The 26,041-nt window shown below is 54.7% G+C and overlaps 1 protein-coding gene across 3 annotated transcripts in view; it reads right to left on the minus strand.

Moving 5' to 3' along the window:
• The window catches only part of EPHB2 (EPH receptor B2), a 215,785-nt gene that overhangs the window by 42,329 nt on the left and 147,415 nt on the right, over positions 1-26,041 (minus strand). For all 3 annotated transcript variants that reach the window (XM_042244590.2, XM_042244591.2, XM_012152536.5), the window contains exons 4-5: positions 12,369-12,524; positions 10,755-11,090 (exon numbers count right to left, since the gene is read on the minus strand). In XM_042244590.2, coding sequence (XP_042100524.1) covers positions 10,755-11,090; positions 12,369-12,524 — 492 coding nt within the window. The remainder of the gene's footprint in view (positions 1-10,754; positions 11,091-12,368; positions 12,525-26,041) is intronic.

The raw sequence follows: 26,041 nt of genomic DNA on the forward strand, positions 1-26,041 counted from the left end.
GGTGTCAGGTTGCCCTGTGAGTCGCTCTTTAGGGAATTCTGGTATTTTCAATTACCAGCCGGGCGCACCGGCAGGGGGATGGGGTCAGGGGCGCCCCATGACCCCTGCAAGAAGATGGAGCCCCAGGGAACAAGCACAAAAAGAGGCTTGTGGGGGTCGAGAGGGGGAGGGGGAGGCCAGCCAGGCAGGGCCTTGCTCAGTGGGAGCAGGTGGTCAGGGGCCCCGCTGCCCCCAGCGAGCCCTGCGGGAAGCTTCCAGTCTCTTCTTCAGCCGAAACCTGGAGAAGGAGCCTTTCCTTCTGCGAGCCTCTTTCTGCCCCAGGGCATGAAGGAATAGGAGGAGGGGGTTTTTGGGGTCTTCTGGGACTAGCGTCCTTTGACAGGCAGGAGGTCAGGAGGCCTGTGGGTCTGGCTACCGCAAGAGAGTGTGGGTTTGGGTCTCATTCAGTGCTGAGCTCTAAGGAAGGAGACCCCCACTCGGCCTTTGCCCTTTCACCAGAAGACCCCATGAGCTTAGAGGGGCGGGGGAAGAGTCGCTGGCACTGCGGGAGTCAGAGACACCACCCCAAACCCCAGACTCTCAGACCCCACTGCCTCCCTGACATCTTCACACGCCGTCCGTGGATTCCACCGGGAATAAAACGCACGGGCTCCCAAGCGCCACCCACACTGGCTGCCTCTGTCCCTGATCACACTGAGGTCATTCTTGCCTCGGGGCCTTGGCCTCACAGTGTTTCTGCCCGGAAACCTCCTCCTCCAGTTCTTCCATGACCAGCGCCTCCTCGTCATTCAGGTCTCAGCTAAACCATCACCTTCTCAGAGCGGCCCTGCCTGACCATCAGCCCGGCCTCAGTCACCCACCAGGCCACATGCTCTTTTCTTTGTAGTGCGAACACCGTCTTCTCTGCAGACGGGGGCCTTGTGGCTCTTATTCAGTCTATCCCTAGTGCGTGGAACAGTATGTAGCTCAGAGCAGGCGCTCAGGCGATACTTGGTACAGGAAGAAAGGAAGAGGAGAGGAGGAAGGATGGGAGGCTGGCTCTCATTTTTTAGCCCTTCAGCAACCTAGGTGAGGCCACTGACCTTGGGGTACATGGCCTCAGGCAGCATCCAGGAGAAGGCAATATGGCTTGTGTGAGGCTCAGTTGTGTCCAACTCTTTGCGACCCTGTGGACTGTCTCCTGCCGGCTCCTCCGTCTGTAGGATTCTCCAGGCAAGAACACTGGAGCGGGTTGCCATGCCCTCCTCCAGGGGATCTTCCCGACCCAGGAATCAAATCTGCATCTCTTAGTCTCCTGCATTGGCAGGTGGGTTCTTTACGACTAGCACCGCCCAGGAAGCCTTTTCCACATAATAGCTATTGTGTTTTGGAACCAGTAATCTGAGGAACATAGTTTGGAGGGGAGAAAAAGTTGGTCCAGGAGATACTATTATTCTTTTTCTTAAACCTGAGAAAAACCTCCTGTCTGGGGCGGCAGCTGGCAGTTCATCTCATTCTCTCTTCCCTTGACTCACTGTCGATTTAGCTGTATCCACCTGGGGCCACACGATCAGACAGTCCATTTTACAGATGAGGAAAGAGAGACTCAGATCTATGTCTCCTGCCCAGTGTGCCTCAGCTCCCAAGCAGTGGGGCTGGGATCAGGACCCAGGTCTGCCTGACTCGGAAACCCAGGTTGTTTTTTTCTCCTGATTGTCTGGCCCTCTCCACAAGTGTGATCTGAGCAGGCTGAGGTCCAGCCCTGGGCTTCGTGTTGTGGAAACATCCAACGGTCCACCCCTTAGTGGGCTGCTCGGGCACCCTGGTCTCATCTGAGGCCACTCAGCGGGAACCAGTCCCATCCCAGCATCTGGACTAGCAAGGCGGGAAGAGCCTGGCCCTCGAATCAGGGGACCTAACTCAGCCTTCTGTGGGGACAGTGGCAAGGATGCTGGCAAGGTTAAATGAAGACCTGTATCTAAAGTGTTTAGCACAGGACGTGGCCCAGAGTAAAGGATCAGGGGACATCAGCCAGGTGTCACTGTCTGGGCCGCTCAGACTCTCAAACAGCACAGTGAGTAGCTGAGAGCTTAGCAAAAGATCATGAATGGTAGTGGCGATGGCGGAAGATGGGAGAAGGAGCGGCATCCAGGGTTCAGGTCCCATCTCTTAAGCTCAGGTGACACTATTACTTCAGGCCAGCTACCCCTTTCTCTGAGCCCCGGTATCTCACCTGTAAAATGGGTTGTGGCAGACAGTATCCACTGCCTACCAAATATCCATTCTTCCTTTCTCAGATTAACAGAATCCTGGTTCTTTGCTGGGCACATTCTTCCTTAATAAAAGATTACACTTTCTCAAGCTTTTCGGCAGCTAGGAGTGGCCATGTAACAATGTGCTTGCCAATGAGCGATAAGCTAAAGTGTGGGACTTCTAGGGAGTCTCTTTAAAATGAAGGGGCCCTACCCTTGTCACTTTTCTTCTTCCATCTTGCTGCCTGGCATATGGATGTGATAGCTGGAGCTCTTGCAACCATTTTGGGCTATAAGGATGAGAAACTGTGTGCTGAGGAGTCTGAATCTCTAATGATCCCATCCAGTTGCCCTAACTCCTATTTTCTGACATCCTTTACACACTAGAAAAATAAATCTCCGTTTAGTCTAAGTTAGTATGTAGACTGGTTGTATTAATTGCCTCACTGTATCTACAACCTTTGTCCTAGAATTTGCGTAATCCCCCCTGGGCTTGGCTGTGTGACTTGCTCTGGCCAGTGGAATTTAAGTAAATATGGAATAAGCAGAGGCTTGAAAAAGCCCTCCCATGTATCTGACGGCCGTGAGAACAGACCCAGGCTGACCTGTTAGAGGCCGAGACACGTGGAGCAGACTTGTTGCCCCAGCAGTCCCCTCCAGGGCCATTTTTGACTAGCTCACAGCGCTCCACCCCAAACATGCAATAGAGCCCTGACGAAATCCAAAGAGCTGCTGAGAGACCCGGAGTAGCTGGAGCACAAACATATGAAAGCTCCCCGCCGAGACCCATCCAGCCAGGAGACTCACGAGCTAGATAAGTGCTTCTTGCTTTTACGGTTGATTGTTAAACAGCCTTACTGTGGCAGCGGCTATCTGTTCTTTTTCTTACTCTCATAGGCAGCCAAACCAATCTTAGCTGAGAGTCTAGGCGGGCAAGGCCTCCCCCTGCAGAACGCTTGGGAGGATGAAAGAGGTTGATGCGCGCAGAGGGCTTGGCCTGGGGAGGGAAGTGCCCTCTCCCTCTCTCTTCCTTTCCCCAGGCATGGGCCTCGCTGGGGGTTCTCTTGTCCTGTCTCTTTCTGATCCTCTCCACCCCTAGAGAGAGAAGTAGGTGAGCACTTGCTCATGCCAGTTCTGGAGACCAGCCACTCTGTGCCCGCTCTGCAGGAGGGCGAAAGGATCACAGGCAAACACGGCTGGTAGAAAGGGCTTCGGAAAGTTGAAAGTTTTTCCATGAGAAAGCCGCGTGGAGTGATGTCACGGACAGAGGCTGTGACACCCAGCCAGGGGGTGGGAAACCAGCTCTGCCAAGGACCTGCAGACCTGTATGGTCTTGGGTAGGCACTTAGGAAGCTCCCAGGGCCTCAGTTTTCCTCCCTATAAAAGGAGGTGTTTGCACTGGATGGATACTGATGTGTTTTTTAATTTGATCTCCGTTACCTCCTGGGCGTGATAGGCAGGATCACAGCTCCAGAAGATGTCTGCGACCTAATCCCAGAATCCCTGAATCTGTTATCTTACAGGGCAAAAGACACTTTGCAGATGTGATTAAGGTTATGGCCCTTGAGATGGGAGATTATCCTGGATCATCCAGGTGGACCCAGTCTAATCACTTGAGTCCTTAAAAGAGGAGGGAATCTTTCCCAGATGAGAGTCAGGCCAGAGAGTGAGAGTGTGAGGAAGACTTCACTGCCTTGTTGCTGCTTCTGAGATGAGGCGGGGAGTAGGGTGGGGTGGGGTGGGGCCTCTGCAAGGACCAGAGTGACTCCCCTGGGAGCTAGGGAATCTCCTAGATGACAGTCAGCAAGGTAACAGAGATGTCTCTGCTACAAACGCAGGGAGCTGAATTCTGCTAACACCCGAATGAGTGAAGCCACCAGCAAGCAACACAGCCCTGCGAACGCTTGAGTTTAGCCTGATGAGATTCAGGCTAGACTTCTGACCCATGGAAAAGTAAGATAAGAACTACGTCTCTTTCTCTGTTGCTAAGTTTGTGGCATCTTGTTGCAGCAGCAACAGGAACCTAACACACCTTCTGATTTCATTTGAAGCCGAGCTACCAAGTACTGTGCCCAGGGGTTCTACCACATTTTGACTAACCTGGTGACCATCTTGGAAAGCCAGGATGATGAAAACATGCCCATCTGGAAGGGGAAGATTCTGAGGCTCGAGGAAGTAAGGGTCCCTAGACAGCCTGATCCCATAGCTTGGAAAGGGGGCGTGCTAGATGAGGATGGAGCTTGCCAAGCCCAGCACTGATGCCTTTCCCCCACCCATGACTCCCTAGGACATGACAATGGGGGAATCTTCCTAATAGGTCATTCAGTATGGGTGGCCCCAAAGGCTGCACTGGCTCGGCCAAGCTGTGGTGTGGCAGGTCCAGGCACATGGCTTGCCCCACCTCTGCAGAAGGTTTGGCTCCAGTTTCAACACTGAGCCTTGAGTATGCAGCGATGTCATTATTCAGGTTCTGCCAGTGACTTGAGTGGTGGGCAAGTCATTTCACTCTTACCTTTCCTTATCTGTAAGATAAAAGAATAACAGGATCCACTGAGGTTGGGGAGATTCATCATCCAGGGCTTAGTATCTGGCAAATAATAAACACTTGCCAGGTGTGACCCATTATTATGATTAGAGTAAATATAGGATAATTTGTGTGTGTGTATTTTGGCCATGGGATCTCAGTTCCTTGACCAGGGATCGAACTCACGTCTCCTGCATTGAAAGTGTAGCATCCCAACCACCAGGCCACCAGGGAAGTCCCGATCCCTGCTTTTGGAGTGCTGACCCTCCCAGGCAGCCTCTAAGGCACCTTGAGAGCCTGAGCTCACAGCACCCCACAGGAGACGGTGGTGACGCCCAGGAGGAAGACGTGATCGGATGCCGGCTAAGTGACTTGTCTGGGCCTATGTGCCTGTGAGCAGCTAGGTTTGTTTGCCTGATTCCAAAGCCTAGACCCTTCTCTTCACCGCTGGGACCAGGCAGAGATGCAGCCAGTCAGGGCTTGCTTGGGGTGACAGTGAGTCCGCTGCAGCCCTGCAGGGCTGCCCAGAGTACTGGGGCAGGCTGGAGGACCAGCCCCATGTGGCCGAGATGCTGCATGCACCGAGGTATGTATGGCTGTCTCCGCCCTGTCATCTGGATCTCGGCTCACATGCCCCCTCCTGGGAGAGGCTCTCTTCCGATCCTCTGATGCCCTCGCCGAGGCTCCCCCTCCCTCTCCCCCTCTGTCCCTGTGTTGTCTTGTATTTTTGTGTTGAGAACCGTGGACTCTGCACAGCCAGACTGAACCCTGCGTCTTCCTCTGTCCCAGCTGAGTGAGCCCAGGCACGTGCCTCACCCAGTGCCATTTCCTAAACCTCCAATATGCAGCCAAGCCTAGTCTCCTACCTCTGGGCCCCCCACTCCCCACCAAGAGGACTTGTGAACACAGGCAGAAAGGTATTCTGGAATGGCTGAGTGTGGTTCAAAGTCAGCGTGATGGCTTTATGAAGTCAGAAGACAGCCCTGGCCCCCGTGAATGCTAAGGGAGTGCAAGCCAGGCCCAATCACTTGCCCCAAAGAAATACTTTTTCCTTTTAAGGCCATGAACTAGCTATTTATATATTGAATTTTAGGGTCTGATTAAAACCGAGCACTGAATGCATTTGTCTGGAAATCCAGTCTCCGGCCTTATTTTCCAGCATCGTCGGAATTCTCCACGCCTCTCCTCACTCCACGCTCTTCTGGACCCCTTGGCGCTGCTCACCAAGCACACACTGTGGGGTGCCCCCATCCAGGCACCAGGAAAACCACGGTGAGGGAAGGAGACCCACAGTGTACTGCTGAGTACTGATGGTGAGGAGACAGGAGTGAAGTGATCGCAGCCACGAAGCTAAAATCCCAGCCGCAGGAAGCTGAGGGGTATGGTGCTGAGGCATGTGACCGAGTCAGGACAGTCAATGAAGATGAGCTAAGGGCAAAGGGCAAAGCATTCCAAGCAGTGGGAATAGCATGTGCAAAGAGCCTGTGGCAGAGGAGCTTAGTCCCTCAGAGGAAGCCAAAGGAGAATTCCTCTCCAGTTTGCCTCCTGTACTTTTTTCTCCTGAGATACCTTCTTCCCTGCCTGAGTCCATCTCTGTCCTTTAGAAGCCTCTCCATTCTTCAAAGAAAGTAAAAGTGTTAGCAGCTCAGTCATGTCTGACTCTTTGTGACCCCATGGACTGTAGCCCAGCAGACTCCTCTGTCCATGGGATTCTCCAGGCAAGAACACTGGAGTGGGTTCCTACTCCAGGTGATCTTCCCAACCCAGGGATTGAACCTGGGTCTCCTGTATTGCAGGCAGCTTCTTTACCCATCTGAGCCACCAGGGAAGACCTCTCATTCTTCAAGCATAAGCTCAAATGCCTCCTGTTTCAGGAAGCCTTTCATGGCAGGCCTTTCTCCCATTCCCTAGGAGGAAAGGATTTCTCTCTCACCCCGCAGATCTCTCCTTGCGTCCTCACTCATGCCATATTGTACATAAGCTTGTCCAGGTCTCATCTTCCCAACCACGGCAGAAACCTCCAACGGCAGGAGCCATGTCTTCCCCAGTGTAGACTTGGAGCCACATGGTTCTGGGTTCAAACCCTAGCTGAGGCCACTTAGTAGCGGGACTTCGCATAAATGGCCCCTCTTCTCCGGGCCTCTGTTTCCTCCTCTGGCAGAAGGGGAGGGTGTGGTGAAGGTGTGTGTGTTTGCACAGACCCCAGCTGGGCTCTGGATGCCTGAGAGAGAATGGGGCTTGTCACGGGGCTCGGAACAAAGAGGATGGGGAAAGAGTGGTTATGGCCCAGAGAGCCCCAGGGCTTCAAGGGCTCGAGGGCTTTGCTGTTGGTCGGTTGCTGTCTTGTGAGACTCTTTGCGACCCCAGGGACTGCAGCAGGCCAGGCTTCCCTGTCCTTCACTGTCTCCCAGAGCTTGCTCAAACTCATGTCCATTGGCTCGGTGATGCCATCCAACCATCTCATCCTCTGTTACCCTCCTCTCCTCCCGCCCACAATCTTCCACAGCATCAGGAAGACTCACTTTTCCAATGAGTCTGCTCTTCGCATGAGGTGGCCAAAGTATTGGAGCTTCCGCTTCAGCATCAGTCCTTCCAATGAATATTCAGGACTGATTTCCATTAGGATGGACTGGTTGGGTCTCCTTGCAGTCCCAGGGACTCTCAAGAGTCTTCTCCAGCACCACAGTTCAAAAGCATCAATTCTTCGGCACTCAGCCTTCTTGATGGTCTAGCTCTCACATCCACAAATGACTACTGGAAAAACCACAGCTTTGACTATACAGATCTTTACCAGCAGGGGTTTGGGTTCACTTAAACTTGACTCTCCCAAATCTGTCTAATGGTAAGAAACACTTGAGCCACTTGCGAAAAGTGTGCGGATCCAGCAGGTCTGGGGTGGGGTCAGGGGAACTGTGTTCTGAAAACACTTTCATAGATTAGAAAATATTATTGATTCATTGGCTGAGCTGGGTCTTCGTTGCTGTGCGGGGGCTTTCTCCAGCTGTGACCAGCGGGGGCCACTCTTCATTCAGTGTCAGTGCGCTCGTTGCAGGGGCTTCTCTTGTTGTGGAGCCCGGGCCCTAGGGCACTCAGGTTCTGCAGCTGTGGCCCATAGGCCTAGTAGCTCCACGGCACGTGGGATCTTAGTTCCTGGACCAGGGATGGAACCCGTGTCCCCTGAATTGGCAGGCAGATTCTTAACCCTTGGACCCCCAGAGAAGTCCCTCTCGTGGACTTTTGACGCACGATGTGGTGGGGAAATGGAGGTCCAAAGGGAGGAAGTGATTTTCTCGAGTGCGACAGGTTAGAAGGCCGATCTCAGCTCTACCTCTCTTGAACAGGATCTCACACCCATACTCTTTCCAAGGAGCCCTGCAGGCTGCGTTCAATGTGGACCACTGTGCCTCAGGTGGTGGCACGCGTTTGTGTGGCCTGATATCACTCGGCCACTTACATTCCCTCCATCACCACAAGAGAAACAAGCCCGGGGAGTTGCTAATCCAAGGAGAATGGGGACACACGGGGAACTGACCCAATTCAGCCACATTCTGGAGCTCTGCCCCATTCAGAGGGCTTGGTACAGATTAGATAAACCCTAGCTGATGCACAGACTAGTGAGTGAGGAAATGAATGTTATTATGGTAAAATTCTGGGTTTGGGGGTGGTTTTGTTATGCAGCATTATCGCAGCAATAACTGACCAATATAGTAAAGTCACAAAGCAAAGGAATGACAAAACTGGGATTCAAACTCAGGTCCCCCTGCGACTAACCCAGGGCTTGTTACTGCTCCTGCCTTTCAATCCTGAGGGCTCTCCCAGCATCCTCGTGTCTGGGGCCCTCATTTCCACTCTGCCCTGCCTCTATTGTCTGGGAATGTCCCACTCCAGACAGGAGGGGTCCACTCCAGCAGCCCTTGCTGCTAGCAAGCTGAGCCTTGTTAAGTATGCAGTTTGACTCTTGGGGATCCTGAATGGTTGCAGGGGAGGACTGCACACCTAGGGAAAGAATTCCAGGGACTCTGGGGAATTTCTAGCCTCTCCCAGTTGAAAAGAGTTCCCTCGTCTCCACCCCACACTGGGAGCCTGGGCTTCCCTACCTCAAGGGCTTTGTCAAGCTGGAGAGACTCCGAACCAAGGCTTCACAATCTGCCACGTGTCTTTGCCAACAGCTGCTGGCGTTGGAGGGGTTTCTCAGATTGCCCGCTTTGAGTCAGCTCCTTCCAGAACCCCATCCGAGGCGGGCTTAAATACACCCACGAGCCTACAAGGGCTGCAGCATACACTCATAAACGTGCCCTCTTGGCCCAGCAACACCACGAGCACTCACCAACAAGACCACGCTCCTTCTACGACACACACACGGAGGGGCTGAGCCACCCTCAGGCACACAAACTCAAGCTCAGATGTAGCAGAAGCATGCACACTCACGCACGGACTCTCATCAGACCCCCCAGTCCACAGTTCCTTGGAGGCGCCCTGGATGGTGCTGAGCGCTGGAGTCTGTTAGACCTAGTCAATTTCTGCCTCACACCCTGCCTAGCTTTGTGACTCAACTTTTCTGAGCACCATCTGTGAAATGGGGACACAGATACCTCCTACTCCTGGAGGCCAGGGGGTGGGTGGCAGTGAGGTCAGGTATAAACACATCCCTCAACTGGGTGGAGCTGGCTGCTCCTCTCCTTCCATGTGCTTGTGCATGCCCTTCCTCCTTCTCAAAACCCTCCTGTTTCCATCACGCCCTTCAAAATTTTGTGAGTCTTTCAAACCGCAGGTCAAATTCTGCCCCCTCCTCCGAGGCTTCCTGGACCTCCATCTCTGGATGCCCAGCCCACTCACTCTGCAGCCTGGTCTCCCCCTGCCCCACTTAGATGGGCCCCAGACCACACTCACAGCAGGGCCTCGCAAAGGCTGCTGAGTAAGTTACTAAGGCGCACACTCAGAGGGCCGGCCACAGTCTTCTGAAGGAACTGCAGGAACCATGAGACCCTGAAAAATCTCACGTGTCTCTTGGATGGGGAGGAGACTGGGAAGTGTCTCCTGGACCTGGCCGCCTGGAGGTCCCAGGTGACCCTGAGGACAACGACCTTGGTGGAGAGGTGGGGCTGGAAGCTTGAGTGCCATGGAGTGAAGGGGGATGAGGGGAGGTGAGGCGAGGTGATGGGATGCATTATTTGGCATCTATTTTTTTGTTGTAAAGGAAACCAGGGAGGAAGATGGGGGTGGGCACATGGGGGTCACAGAAGGATTATTAAAGGTAAGCCTGGGGAGAAGAGTTTTGCTGGAATTAGACTGGAGGGGGATGAAAGTTCAGGAAAAGCACCTGTGGAAACTGCTAGATGGCCACTGAAGTCTGTCTCCTCACCTGCTGTGATGGAGGTTTGAGTTAGGCTGGGAGAGATGATGTTCCCCACCTCCTTTGCAGCCTGGGGAGGTCATGAGACCACGTTCCTTTCAGTGGAATGTGCACAAGAGTGGTAGGCGCCACTTCTGCCTACCTTGCTTAAAACATACTGCTGCCCTGGCCTTCTGTCTCTCCGTTTTGTACAGGTTAGAGAGCAGACAAACCCGCGACTCAGCTTCGAACGGGCCAACGAGGAGCGTGGAGGCTCGCAAGACAAGAGAAAAGGAAGCCAGGTCCCTGAATCTCCAGGTGGATCAGAGCTGCCCCGCTGACCTGGCCTGCTCACCCCTGGACCCTCACAAGAGAGAGAAAGGCTTTTCTGTTGCTCTTGACACTGAACCCCGGGCCCTTTTGTTATAGCAGCTTTACTTTTGCCTTCAAGAATACATGCTCAACAAATGCCAGTGATTATGATAAACGCCGCTGTAGCCTAGAGTTAACACTGACTCTCCCAGGTGGCCGATCACATGAACAGCCTTGGAAAAGAGAAAAGCACTCTGCAGATGTGAGGGGGTCTTTAACGAGGGCTGGCAGGATACCTGTTTGGCATGGCATGGCACAGCGCCACCCCGGGGAGCCCGCATCTGAAGCCGCTTACCTGCCTGGTTGGTGGTGATGTTCACGGAGGCAAACTGTGGTGAGAAGGGGCTCTGGTCCGTGACGCCGTTCACAGCCTGGATCTCGAAGGTGTACTGGGTGTGGGCTAGCAGGTCGCTGATGTAAATGCGAGGCTCGGTGAGGCCCAGCTGGCGGGGGGCGTACTGCACGTTGTCCCCGCAGCGGGTGCAGGCGCCCCGGCCCGCGCCGCAGCTCTTGCAGATGACATTGTAGACAAGGTCCTCGCGGCCTCCCGAGTCCCGGGGCGGGGTCCACTCGAGCATGAGTGAGGTCTCGTTGACACTGGAGATCACGGCCTGGGGCGCGGAGGGGATCGCTGGGGATGGGGAGAGGTGTCTGTCAGTGGGGGTGGGGGTGCATTCCCCAAGAGACCGCTCTGTGCCCACTGCCCTGGCTCCAGCCTAGGCCTCCCCAAAGCTTTCCTCTAAATCCTTTCTCCTCTGCACCCAAGAGACACACTTCTAGAATATAACTCTCCATCCAACTGCACCCATCTGCTCAAACCTTTCTCCCCGGACTCCACCCTCCTCGGTGTTCCTTACTAGGGACAGTATGTTTGTGTTGGAAATATATCCACCCAATATCTATTTCCTGGAGAAGGAAATGGCAGCCCCCTCCAAATATTCTTGCCTGGAAAATCCCATGAACAGAGGAGCCTGGCAGGTTACAGTCCATGGGGTCACAAAAGAGTCAGACACGACAGAGGGACCAAACAACATATATCTATTTCTCCCTTTTTCCTGATAACAGGACCCGCTTTTATTCAAGGTGGCAATATGTCCCACTAAAGACTCTATTTCCCAGCCTCCTGGGATTAAGTGCTGGCCACTGATATACAGAAGTTGACAGTTAGGACTTTTTCTTAAAAGGAGATAGCTATAGTAGATCTCTTTATTCCTTTCCCTCTTTCCATGACTGAGAATGTGTGTGATGGCTGGAGCTTCAGCAGCAATGTTGGACTATGGTGCGACCCCGAGGGTGGAAACCACATGCTGTGTCTGGAAGAGCAGAAGAAAGTGCTGGGTCTCGGGGAGCTTCCTGGATTTACCATGTTACCCAAGGGTTGCCTACTTTGGGGTTTCCAAGAATAAATTCTTAGGGTTTAAGTTACAGGGGTCCGTTCTCTGCTCCTGGCAGCTGTCTGCCTTTCCTGTCTGATACAGGGTTGTGACATGGCCCTCGCGGTCACCCTGTTCTTGGAGAACCTTGGCCTGTGATTCAGGCGACCGCTGCCAGAAAAGAACACTGGGAAGCCTTTTCTGCCACAGACACCACCTGCGTTGGTTGTTCTTCTGCCAAACTTCCCATTCTCTGTCCCTTTGTGAATCAAGACCTTGACTTCATCCTGTGTGTGACTTAGCAGAAGGGGGTAAGGAGCCAGATGCCAGCTCTGTGGTGTCTGCCTGTTGGCAGCACGACCACCCCAGGATGGTGCTTTTTAGCCAGTTTTCCATTTCCCCTCCCCCCAGGCACCTGGCTGCCCCTCAGTTAGGAAAGGTTACTGGGGCCGGAGAGCCACCCCGCCCTCTGAGAGTTCCTGCAGGTGGACTCAGGGCTCGGCCGGGCGTCGCCCTCCGGGGGGCCCTGGACGTACTTGTGCAGGGCATGTCCACGGGATCCAGGTCTGCTCTGTAGTAGCCGTTGCGGCAGACGCAATTGGTGGCCCCTTCTGAAGTGGTCCGGCTGTTGATGGGGCAGTGGGTACAGGCCTCGTCCCCTTGGTTGGCCTTGAAGGTTCCAGATGGGCAACCTGGAGAGAAGACAAGGAGAGTCACAGGGGAAACCAAACGAGAACTCAGGCCACAAGCCACGGAAAGGCCAGCAACGTCCCAGGGGGGCCACACAGTGGGGGCAGGTGGGGAGCTGTGCCTCTGAAAGCTCTTGAGGGTCTCTCATGGCAGTCCCAGCTGTGCCCAGAGGTTCCCCTGAAGCTGCAGTTTGTCTCTGAAGCTGTCTATGAGTTCAGCTGGGGCCCCTAGCAACCATCCCTTCCTACTGCAGGTGGGCTGCCCCACAGCTTCTAGGACCAATCCTGACTTAGTCTGAAGACTGTGATGAAGCCTAGGGCAGTGCCCACGGTCCAGGCTTGCTGACTAACAGCTGGCTGGGCTCTGATTCTTGCACCTAGATTCCTGGATTCTAGATGACTGTGAGGATAACATTGAAGTAGAAAAATCCTAACCCAGCACAGGGCGCGCAGAGAGGTGACGTGCGAGAGCAGGAAAGAAGGCTGGCTTGGGAAGCTAACCCAGAGGCTGAGTCTGAGTTCCTGTGTGGCCCTTTTTCTAGCTGTGTGGCCCAGACAAATGGTTTAACCATTCTGAGACTTGTGTTCTTTTTTAGTAAAATTATGATGTGTGTGTGCATGTGGGCATGCTTAGTCATACCCAGTTCTTTGTGACCCAGTGGGCTGTAGCCCATCAGGCCCATGAGATTTTCCTAGCAAGAATACTGGAGTGCTTTGCATTTTCTTCTCCAGGGGATCTTTCCAACCCAGGAATTGAACCCACGACTGCTGAATCTCCTGCAATGGACGTGGATTCTTTACCGCTGAGCCACTGAGGAAGAAAAATTATGCCAAGGCCCATTTCTGAAGGCCATTGTGAGCATTTGGCATAAATATGCGAGGCACATGGCCTGAAGCCTTGCACAGTATAGATGTCCAATGAATAGTAGCCGTTACAGAAGGTGTTTGATCAATTGAGTGAAGAGGACGTGCAGTACCAGGGACAGCCTGAGGAGGGCAGTGTTTGCACTTGGTGGGCATTCAACAAGCTGGATTTTCCCCTGGGCTTTGGTATTCTTCCCTGCTCTGGGGGCATGTTTAGGATTTGGATACAGGGCCTAACGCTCAGCGCTTAGATTCTTCAAGAGGTGTCCACTCCTGTGTGTTCCTATGTGCGAACTCATCCCCCCACCCTCCTCCTGGCCCTGGACTGGAAATCAGGAGGTCTGGGGGTCTAGGTCCTGCCCATTTCTTGGCCTCAGTTTCTTCTGCATTCTGGGGTTCATAATCACAGTTCTCCTATGGTGCCTCAGGTCGGGGGGGGTCAAGCAAGGGGTAAGTGAGAGGTGGACCAGGAAGAGCTTTGCAGTGGGCAAGCTCTTCCTGGGGATGAAATGTGGCTGAACTGTCCACAGGCCAGGGGCTCTCACCTGGATTGCATTCCATGCCTGTGTGCTGTGTGACCTTTCACAAGTAACTCTACCTCTCTGAGCATTAATTTCCTCATACGTTATAAATGGCTCACATAGATTTCCCTGAATCATTTTTCCAGTCCAGTTTAAGTCTTAGCAACTTGCCTTCCTCCTAAACCTCTCAGAGACGCTGCTCTCCTTAGTCTCACATCAGGGGTCCCTAACCTCCATGCCGTGGGCTGGGACCAGTCTGTGGCCTGTTAGGAAGCGGGCTGCACAGCAGGAGGCGAGCAGCGGGTGAGGGAGCAAAGCTTTGTCTGTACAGCGGCTCCCCATTGCTTGCATTACCACGTGAGATTGCAAATGACTGTGGCTTTAAAAGCAGGTTTGAGACAACTTCCACTCTCCACACATTCTGGATTGAAGTCAAGGTGGAATATCCTGAGATGGCCCAAAAAGCACTGAAAAGCCTGCTTCCATTTCCGACATCCTCTCTACGAGAAGCAGGATTTTCTGCAGTGATTTGACCAGACAAGACGGTGCAGTAGACTGGACATCAGCAACACACTGTGGTGTCACATCTCCCGTCACCCCAGATGGAACCATCTCGTTGCAGGAAAACAAGCTCAGGGCTCCCACTGATTCTGCATTATGGTGAGTTGTATAATTATTTCAGGGGCTTCCCTGGTGCTTCAGCAGTAAAGAATATGACTGCAATGCAGGAGATGAGGGTTCAGTCCCTGGGTCAGGAAGATCCTCTGGAGGAGGGCACGGCAATCCACTCCAATATTCTTGCCTGGGAAATCCCATGGACCGGGGAGCCTGGCTGGCTACAGTTCATGGGGTCACAAAGAGTCAAACACACACACATAATTATTTCATTATATATCGAAATATAATTATAGTAGAAATAAAGTGCACAATAAATGTAATTGAATCACCCCAAAACCATCATCCCTCCTCCGGTCTGTGGAAAATTTGTCCTTCACAAAACTGGTCCCTGGTGCCAAAAACGCTGGGGATCAATACCTCACACAACTTGAGTTTAGGGTGCTTTACTCCTCTGTCATAATTACTCATCAAGGGGAATCTCCTGGCCTTGTTCTTGGCTCCCCCAGGACTGCACCCATGTCTGATCCATGGCTCCTTCTCCTGTGCCTAGCACAGAGCCTGGTGCTGAGCAGCTGCTCCATAAATACTCCCTAAAGCTGTCTGCTGAAGCGGAAAGGGCCTGGGCTTTGGGGATCATATATATAGGCTGAAAGGCAGGGAGGAACGATGCTTACTGCGCAGGCTGCTGAGTGAATCCCAGCTCCGCGTGTGCCCGCCATCTGGCCTGGAGCCAGTTGCTTGTCTCCTCATCTGTAAAATGGGGCAATAGCATCTACCTCCTGCAGTTGTGAGGATTCCATGGGTCAGTTCCAGCAAAACTGCCTAGCCAATTCCTGGCATTAGTAAGCTGTATCTGGTTCAGGGTGACCTCAGAGAGGTGGTTCAGCCTCTCTGAACTAGTTTTCTCCTTGGTAAGAGAGCGTCTACCTCGGAAAGTAGCCATGAAGGATTGCATTTGATGAACAGTGCCTGGCCCAGGGTCAGAGAAGCATTGCAGTTCCAATCTCAAGGAAGTTTCCATGATGAAGCAAAGGGCGGTTCCCCCAGGGTGCTAAACCACAGCACCCTCCCTCGGCCGGGGGTCCTACTTTGCCTGCCTTTTGCGGGGGAGCTTCCAGAAGGTGGCATTCCCCCTAATCCTGCAGCCCTGGCTGGTGCCACCCTGACCAGGCCCTGCCAGGATCTCAGAGAAGAACCACGTTCAGCCCAGTCCTTAAGAGCTGCCGGACAAGGGAAGGACAGTACCTTGAAGCAACCAACCAGGCCACAGCGACACCAGCGAGGAAGGTGGCAGGAAGTGCCTCATCCATCATACAGAGGGGGAAAACCAGGGCTCTGGAGCGTAAATATGAAGCGCACAGCATTTATTGAGTACTTATTAAGTGCTGGCCCTGTTCAAAGGACTTAACCCGTAGGAACTCATCCAAACCTCACCCAGCCCTACATCAGAGATAGTATTTTCTGACGAGGGAATTTCTGCATAGGGGTGAAGTAGTTTTCCGAGGATGTGGGCAGTGCTGGGATCTGACCTCGGGTGGTCTGACTGCAGAGGTCACATCCCTAACCGCCACAGTGTCCTGCCTGTAAGAGACTCACACCGCACCAATGGTCCACGCATGCTGGGCAGGGGCTGGCGGCTTCTGCTCCGGAAGCCCGTCCAGGGCTCGCTGCATTTTGCTGCGCTGGTCCTAGAGACCCTGCCTGCCCTCCCTCTCAGGCACCAACCTTCCCCTGCTGGGTGGATGAAGGGACAGCCTTGCCATCTCGGCGTCTTGGCGCCGTCCCGTCCAGACACACGGGCTGCAGCCCTGGCTCTAGCTGAGTGGTTGGCCCCTCTGAGCCTCAATCTGCTCTGCAGTAGGATGGGGACCCAGGATCCCAGGAGAGCCCCCGGAGAGAGGCCAAATGTCCTGGTCCCAAGACGGGGATCCTCCTGGCTCCCTCCCAGGCGAGAGCCTGCCCAGCTTTAGTATGCCTCTCCCATCTGCTGACGGTTCCGTGGGCCTGGCCGGGTGGCTGCCCGCTCTCTGCTCCAGGCTGTGCCAGCCCCTCCATCTGGACCACCTTCCCGGCTGGCCTCCCTGCATCGCCATGTCCCAGGCCCCCTCTCCGACTCCCCAGTCTGCCTCCATCGGAAGGCTTCCTGCCTGGCCACCCCTCAGCCCTCCCAGGGGACATTCTACACTTTCTGTATCTTTGGGCTTCATGAAAACCGCCCTTCAGTCTTGAGAATTGGCATTGCTCTCCACCTGGTCACCAGGTGCCCTGGGGGCCTCCTCCTCTCCCCCACCCCCTGCAGCCAATCAATTACTAGGTCTTCCCTCCTCAGCAGGGCCTGGCTCTGGCTCCCCTCGGCGGTCCCCACCCCTGCGGGCATCCGGAAAGCCCCTCCTGCCCACTCCTTAGCCTCTCATGACCATCTAGCCTCCTCCGCCCACCCTCCAGAGCCAGCTTTCCAAAGCCAACATTTTTGCGTCCTTTGAAAATCCACAATGGCATAGACAATGGAATATTATTCAGCCAGAAAAAGAAACGAAGTATTGATACACGCTACAACATGGATGAACCTGGAAAGCATCGTGCTTGGTGAAAGAAGCTAGACACACGCTTCCATTTATGTGAAAATGGGTAGACGGGGTGCATCCAGAGAGACAGAAAGGAGCTGAGGGGTTGCCAGGGGCCGGTGAGAGCAGCGAATGGAGAGTGACTGCTAATGGCTATGGGGCTTCTTTCTGAGGTGATGAACGTGCTCTAAAGTTTACTGCGGTGAGAGTTACACAATTCTGTGAAAATACTAAAAACAGAGGTGAATTTTATGGTGATGTGAATGGTATCAAAATAAAATTCCTATGTAAGAAAAATCCACGATTGCTCCCTAAATTCCTCAGGGTGCCCGGGACCCGAGGGCTGGCACTTACCCCCTCTCAGCACCCACCGCCCCAAGCCTGATGCTTCACTGTCAACCACGTGTGGCACCACCCCCCCAGCCCGCCCCCACGCCTGTGCCCCTCCTGCCCTCATTACCTGGAATGCCCTCCCTTTGTCCTCAGGCAAACTTTTATACCCCTTTAGGACAGCACAGGTATCCCCCTTCCAGGATGTCTTCCCCAAGCCCCCCAAAAAGGGTTGAGGGGGCCTATCTGAATTACTTACACATCTGTCAGTCTGACCGCAAACTCCCAGTGTGATGTTGGGCGCCTAGTGAGTGATGGATGGAGGGAGTGAGGGCTGAGAGTATCCGCCCAGCTACTGTGCTTGACATTTGAGTCAACAGGTCCACAGAAGGGCAGACAACACGTGGCTCTTTAGCAGCAGAGGCGGAGACTGATCCCACCAGCCACCGCTTCTCGTACAGAGAAGGGGTCGGAGGCAGCCCCCAGTCCATGGTGCCCAAGGGCCCAGGGCCCACGCCGCTCCTAGCATCTCAGTTGGGAAGGCACCCTCCTGCCAACACCTGAGTCTCGGGTACAGAAGTGGGAAGAAAACAGAGATAGCTGAGGTCACAAACGTGGGTGGCTCTACCACGGACAGGTGTGGGTTCAGACAGGTCTCCTGCCCTCTCTGAGACTCAGTCTCCTCCCTGGAAAGGGAACTGACACCTGTTTAGATGCAGCAAGAAGCCTCTGAATGTGTCTCTTGCTCCACCTCAGCCTCCCTGCCAATCATTTGCAGTAGCTGGAGTGATCTCATGAGAAGGAATCAGAGCTCAAACTCACCAGGGGCGCCCCACGTGCTTAGAATGAATGCACGCACCTAGGCCTGGAAGGGTGGTTCTGGGGCCTTCCTGCCCCTACCTGATACTCTCCCCTTCGTCTCTATTTCCTTCACTGACCCCCATCACAATTTGCAATCATATTAGCAAATAGCTTATCAACTTATAGGCCGTCTGTCCTTTGCCTGCATTTGGAAGTACCTGGAGAAGAAAAGAACCTGGTTGGTCTGGTGCTCCTTGGTTGCCTAGCAACTGGCAGAGTGGTGGGAACATAGTAGGTGCTCAACATACATTTCTTGAGGGAACGGATATGCCCCTTACAAGGTGTCGCGAGAATCATATGAGAAAGTGGGAGAGAAAAGACTTAGTAAATGCCAGGTTGGGTACCACGGTTATCATGTCAACTTCACCAGAACTGCCTCAAGGCTCAGATCTCTCTCCATGTCTCACTTTTCCCCATGGGTCCTCCCATGGGCCTGTCCACCAGGGAGACCAAGTCATCCCTGATTTTCAGACCGGAAGTTCTGCATCCCGGAAATAGCCGCCGTCCCAGACAAACCCTCCTGGATGCTTCCCAGCCCCATCTGTCTGCCACCTCTCTCCTTTGCTTGCAGTGCTCTGGACGCCCCGGGTGTGCACGCATCGGTCCCTGCACCTGAATGCCCTCCTCCCCCACCCTCCGCTCCCGCTGGATCGGTGCGTCTGACACGTGTTCCTCTGGGAGGCCTGCCTTCCGCTGTCTACAGCAGATGACTCAGACTCCACTGCAGCAGATCAGGCTCAGGTCACCCGGACCGCGGTGTGCCGGTGAACGGCTATTTGGTGGTGGTGGTGGGGAAGCCCTGATATGTTGTGTTTGCTAACCGCTATGGTAAAAATGCTCCCACCGGGCAAATTTCAAGCTACCAATCTGAGATGACTAAACACTGAGTTAGGAAGAAATGCCCACGGTCAGCTCTTGTGAGCCAAGCCAGCAAAACTCAGCCCATCCCACCACTAGACCTCACCTGTATGTCACCACCCACATCTTGAGCACTTAGTACAGGGTACGGTACATAGAAGGTGCTCAGTTAATTCAGTTTGCCATATGAAGGCAGGTCTGTCTAACTGGACTGGTTAGGGGCTATAGGTTTGATAGGTTAATATACATAAGGTGCTTAGGACATACAGCAAGTGCTATATAAACCTTAGCTGTTATTACTCATTCAGCATGTAGGGACAATAATAATCCCCCTTTATTATGTGCTTTCGGGGTGACAAGTCCGGTGCAAGTGATTTACATGGGTTCTCTCGCTGAATCCACGCAACCACTCATTGATGTAGGTTATCATTATTACCCCCATTTTACAGATGATGAAGCTGAGGCTCAGAGGGGGTAAGTGAACGTCACAAGGCCACACAGCTACTCAATGGCAGAACTGAGGTTTGACTCCACGTCTTTGTGGTTCCAGGTACTATCGGTTACAGGAATTATCAAGTGGCGGAGTATCAGGGCTGGAGACCACTTTTCAGGCAGACAGAGGGGACAGGGCTTGCTGGGGTCATTCAGCAAGGTAGAGAGGCATAGCCTGGGCCCCAAACCCAGGACCTGGAGCCAAAGTGGGCAGCCAGCACCTGCCTTCTGCAGACGTCCAGAGCCCTAAGCCAGGCAACCCGAGGCGGGGATGGCAGCCGAGGCGGGGATGGCAGTCAGCCGGGAGGAGGAGAGAGGATTACGGGGAAACAGATTTTCTCCCCGCCTGCCCCCTGGGCTCCGGGGATAGGTGATAATTGACCGAGTGAGCCCTGAGTCAGGCCGAGGCAGGGCTCCATCTGGGCCTGGCACGGCGGGGCTGCTAATTGGCACGGAGTGATCCTCGAAGCCTCCCTGGCTGGCCCGCCGCTTGGCTCCCCCTTCTCCGCCCAGAGACTCCGGATTAATCCCCGGACGACTGATGGGCAGGGGACTCAAATGCTGTCGGGCCTCGTGTGCCAGGCCTCGGGGGTGGGGAAGCAGTGTCTCTATCTTTCCAGGGGTGTCCTGCAGACCAGGGGGCTCTGTGTTCTGAGTAGAGGCAGGCTCACCAGTCTAGCTCCCACTCCTAAGAAATGGATGAAATTGAAACAGGGCCTCAACCGTGGAGCTGGCTGCCAGGGCGGAATCCCAGGCCTGCCTCTGGCTAACAGTGTAACTGTGGGTAAGTTCCCTAACTCTCTGCCTCAGTTTCCATGTTTATATAAGGCGGGGGCGGAATGGTGACACTGTCTTGCATTTGCTGTGAAGATGACGAGAGTTAAGGGAAAGAAGGCACTTGCCACAGTGCCTGCCTGGTTCATATGAAGGGCTATACATGCGTTTACTTTTATTATATACGTTCATTCTTGGCCTGCCACTTGCTATGTGATAAGACCTGGGGGTACAGAGACAAAGAAGATGTAGTCTCTGTGCTCAGGAGTGTGGGTCCAGGTGGCGAGATGGTGTGTGATGAATTTATTCAATAGGCACTTATTAAGCCCTTGTTATTTCATGGCTGGTGACTGCAGCTTGCTCCTTGGAAGAAAAGCTATGACCAACCTAGACAGCATATTAAAAAGCAGAGACATTATTTTGCCAACAAAAGTCCATCTAGTCAAAGCTATAGTTTTTCCAGTAGTCATGTATGGCTATGAGAGTTGGATTATAAAGAAAGCTGAGCGCTGAAGAATTGATGCTTTTGAACTGTGGTTTTGGAGAAGACTCTTGAGTCCCTTGGACAGCAAGGAGATCCAACCAGTCTGTTCTCCTGGGTGTTCATTGGAAGGACTGATGCTGAAGCTGAAACTCTAATACCTGATGCTGACTCACTAGAAAAGACCCTGATGCTGGGAAAGATTGAGGGCAGGAGCAGAAGGGGACGACAGAGGATGAGATGGTTGGATGGTATCACCGACTCAATAGACGTGAGTTTGAGCAAGCTCTGGGAGTTGGTGATGGATAGGGAGGCCTGGTGTGCTGCGGTCCATGGGGTCACAAAGAGTCAGACACGACTGAGTGACCGAACTGAACTGAAGCCCTTGTTGTGTACTAGGCATTGGGTCATGGAGACAAAAGGCCCAAGTCCTGCCTATTAGAGGCCACAACTGAGCAAAAGGCTGGCACGTCTTCCTTTAACCAGGGCTAACTGCTGGCTGCTGTGGGTAGAGGGGCCCGGGAGTGGTGCTGGGCTCAGTAGTGCCTGGTTTGAAGGGCAGCTGGCCTACCTTCCTGCCTTGAGATCTCCAGGAAGTTCTGGATTTGGGTAGTGGAAGGGAGGAGGGAGGGAGGCCAGGCCTCAGCTATGCTCCGGGCCGTTGCTCTGTGAACCCAGGCCACTTCCGGCCTACTTCGGTGTGGTTGGGACCATCGCTGTGGCCTCTTCCAGCCACGGGACTCTGGCTGTGGACACGCTCAGGCACCCGACCCTGGGCTTACACTCTCCCTGAACTGTGAAAGAACTGATTTGTGTGTTTTCAGGGGCTTATGAGGAGCGTACGTCGGGGCTGAGCTGGCAGTGCTCTTGCGGCTGAGTGGGCGGGGCTCTGGGGTCTCCTCGTGCAAAGTGGCTTTAGCAGTTTGCACGCTTTCTGCTCCGGCTGCTGAAGTTCAGCCAGTGGAGCCAGTGCCCCTGCCCTGGGCTGGGCAGGGCGCGGATCCTCTGTGCCAGGGGCAAAGTCACATGGGATGCGGGCGGCAGGCAAGCTCCCAGGGTGGGAGGAGGAGCTTCGGATCTCTGTGTGTCTACAGGCACCGCCTGGTGCTGGGCCAGGGGCCTCCGAGCCTATAACCTCATCCATCCTCATGACGGCCCTGTGCGGCAGGAGGTGTTGTCCCCATTTTAGAGATTAGGAAACTGAGGCTTACAGGAAGGGTCTGTCTGTCCCAAAGTCACTCAGAGACATAGTGGCAGAACCTGTACCCCCAGAGCCCACGCTCTCACATGGCTTCCGAGACCCTCAGTGTTCCAATCTGATGAAGGGGGGCCCCTTCTGGCCCTTCTAGCTCTTCCCATCTCAAGGGGTTGCGGGGAGGGCCCTGCCCTTCCAGGTTAAATCCAAGAAATGACTCGGGGTCAACCCCCTGCTGCGGTAGCTCCTACTGGGACCACCCAGGGGATGTCAGTCATCCTCCAACACCCCCGCTCCCCCATATGCCCAGGCTCCCCCTGCTTGCCCCTGCTGGAACCCTGGCTCTCTGGATCTCTGCCAACAGCTGGCAGGACTACAGAAGTCAGAAGGCAGCGGCGGGAGTTGTGTTAACAGCTTCCTCTCTGCCCGAGGAGGGAACCCAGGGTGTCCCCAGGCCAGCCTCGCACACAGCCATCTGCAGCGTCCTCCCCCGGCTCGAGACCTGTCTGGGGCTCCCTTGTGCCTGTGGCAAGTGGCGCCCGCTTCAGCCTCCCCTGCACGGTCTACACTGCCATCTTCAGCTCCCACGGCCTCCCAGCGGCGCCCTGGGCGCCACTCACAGGAGGCCACTCCCTAGCGAGTGTGCTCAGTGTCACCTCTGCCTGATACGTGGGCCCCAGCTCCAGCCTGGCTTAATTCCTCTTAGTCCTTCACATCTTGACTCCAGCTCCTTGTGGGCCCTTCTCCTGGAGTGCTGCCCCCCACCAGGGCTGGGTTTGGGGCCTCTCTTCTGTGTTCCTGAACCACCCACCCCTTGCCATGGCCCCTGCACGATTACATGGGTGTGACTGTCTGCCTCCCTCCCAAGGCCTCGAGCCCAGTGGTGGCAGGAACCCACAGTTACCGGCAGCTCTCAGCCCCACGGTCTGGCTGAGAGGTGATGAACAGGAGGTCTCAGCAAGTGTTTGTTCATTGACCGACTGACTGAGGCTTAGAAAGGTGGAATCTTGCACTTAAGGTCACTCAGCTTGTGCATGGACTGGAGGTTTGGTTTTAAGGCTTCTGGGCCATGGCGGCCCCAGGGCTTACCTGGGGTCTAGGCAGTGGGCTCTCAAAGCACCCTACCTTCCTTCTTCTTGGCATTTGGGTGGCATCCATCTCTCTGCCTCCCCCAGACTGTGGGCTCCGTGAAGGCACCCCCATGCCTTCCCTGTTCAGGGCCAGCCCTCCGTAACACCTCCTTGAATGACAGGCCCCAAGCGGGGGAAAGGGCACCCTCACAGCCTCCTGGAGAAGGCAGACCCTGAAGCCTGTGGCTGCAGAGGTGGGTGAGAGTGTTTCAGTGCCAGCTCTCTGGCCCCAGGATCTTCCGTCAGGGGCCCCTGGCCCGGCTCTGGCCCGCCTCCCTTCACGCCATCCCCGCGGTGGGGGCCCAAGAGCTCCTGCCCGCCCAGCAGGGAGCCCCATTCCTCCAATTTCCTCCCAATTAATCAAGCTCTGAACTTTTTAATTATCTGCCTGCAGGGTGACTCCCCACTCTGGTGAAGCAATTAAGGACATTTCCAAGTGTTGTGTGGCTGCCGGCAGGCAGCTTTGACCAGACCCTCGTGGAGGAGGTGAGCAGAGGGAGGGGCTGGGGACAGGAGGGGTGGATAGGAATCCCCTGGGGTCATGGGGCTACTGGGAGGCTGTCCTGGGGTCCTGACCAGGGCTATTCCAGGGATCTGCGGCTGCGTTATCCTGGTGTGTCCCCCTCCACTGACACGTTCATGCAAAGGTCCTTCCTCTTCAGCTAGAATCTGGCTTCACAGATTCCAGACAGTTACCATGTGCCAGGCGCTGGGTTAAGGCGCTTGACAATTTCACTGTATCCCTACATTGACCCTGAGAGTAGGAAGTGTAATGATCAGAGGACGCAGAAGCTTAGACGACTCCAGAGATGCAGCCGGGATTTGAGGCCAGTTCCAAGTCCACAGCCGCTTTATCAACTGTCTCTTACAGAACAGCAAGCATGGCCTGTCAAAGCGCCCCAGAACAAGGCTGGCGGCAGGAGATGCCAGCCAGCTTGAGAGCCGCTGAAGAACACGGGCTCTCCCTGGGCAGGGCGGCTTGGGGGAGGGGCCTGCAGGCAGAGTGGACAGGCTGTGCCAAGGCGTGGAGGCCTGAAGTCACACGGTGTGTGTGCGCACGTGTGCAGCTACGCATAGGTCAGGTTCGCGGAGGCATGAAGTTGGAGTCTGGGAGGGGTGGGAGGTGAGGCTGGAGAGGTGGCTGGGGTCTGGGTCACGGGAAGTCAGGAGGATCTTCACCATCTTCTGTCCAAGCTCTTCGTTTTACGACTACAGAATACATGACCCAGACAGGCACAGGGACGTGCCTGAGCTCACACAGCAAGTTGGTGGCTGATGGAGCTGGGGCGGCAGCCAGGAATCCTGATGCCCAGAATGGAAGGGATTGAGAGAGGGGCAAAGGAGCTGCAGCTGTAGGCTCACGGTGGCTGCCTCCAGACTGGTCTCCTGGCCCTTGCCCTTGCCTCCTGCCCCCACCTCCCTTCTTGCCGCTGGCTGCACTCGGCCCTCAACACACCAGCCAGAGGGATCCTGCCGAATGGGAATCTGTGGCATGTCGCTTCTCTGCTCCAAGCCCTGCAACAACTGCTGCCTCACTTGGGATGAAAACCAGTAACTGTACAAAGCCCCCTTGACCTCTCTGGTTACATTTACGCCCAGGTATTTTATTTTTCTTGGTGCAATTGTGTCCTCTTTTACTTCTCCGAACACACTTCCTACAACCTTCCCTCTCGTCCGCCCTGCTCCAGCCACACTAGTTTCCTGGCTGACCTGGAGTATGTTGGGTTTCTTCTAGCCTCAGGGCCTTTGCACACACTGTTTCCCTTGCCTGGCTCAAGTCCTTGTTCAGCTACTCCTTCACTCCGCCCCTCTCTGAGCCTCACATCCCCCATCTATAATTGGGGTTAATGTTGTACTCTCTGCCTTCCTCCCCAGGCTAACATGGGATCCTGATGAGAAAATGGGGAACAAATAGAGCTCCCCAAAAGCCCCCCCTCCATCTTGAGGCTACCACTGCAACAGGGCTTGTAAAGATCTTCACTGGGTCCTTGAGAAAACAGCGCCTCTGATGAGCCGTGGGCTCCAGGCTCCCCCAGAGCTGAAGCTGGAGCAACACGGTGGAGCTCCCTATCCTGTAATCCTCAGGACTCACAGATGCTGGAAAAGCGAGTGTTAAATAATAACCACGATATGCCCTGGGGGGAAGCCGGATGTGTGGGGAGAGCTCGACACATCTGGCAGGGCAGGCCTGAGTCCCCCGGCACATCTGGCTGCTGTGTTGACAGGTGGTGCGGCGGGTCACTGCGGCAGGGCCTGTCAGGTCCGGTCCTCGCATCACGAGGTGGGTGACGGCCGGATGGAGCTGGGAGCATCTCCCAAGGGCCGAGGGCCATCGCCCCCCTGTGGGTTGCCGCTTCAGACCCCACTTCAGGCCATCCACTGGACTTTGCGGTTGTGCTCTGAGAGGCTGAATTAGGACCCAGAACCTGGGCCACCAGATTCCAAAATCCCTACCTCATCTTGTCTGCACCGGCTGCCCCTACTGGGGCTTGGGGAGCCTAGGAAAGCCCCCTCTCCTCTCCAGCTGGGCGGTGGGTGTTTTCGGGGTCACCTCATGGAGCACTTCCCCTTTTATGGGATCCAGTAACGTGGTCATCAGCTCCACCTGAGACAGCCCCCTTGGGCTCCTCCCTCCTCCCACCTGCCCCAAGAAAGCCATGGTCATTAATAAAGGACACAATTAGCTGTCAGCGGAGAACATGTCTGGAATTTTTTTACCTGCTCTGTGAGTTTGGTTAAGGCAACAAAGCCCCAGACCCCCCCGGGGAAGCAGCTGCCATACACCTTTCAGAGGCCCCCCTTGGCTGGGCCCAGGGCAGGAGGGGGCCTGTG

The sequence above is a fragment of the Ovis aries genome, chromosome 2 (assembly GCF_016772045.2).
Source record: "Ovis aries strain OAR_USU_Benz2616 breed Rambouillet chromosome 2, ARS-UI_Ramb_v3.0, whole genome shotgun sequence".
NCBI lineage: Eukaryota > Metazoa > Chordata > Mammalia > Artiodactyla > Bovidae > Ovis > Ovis aries.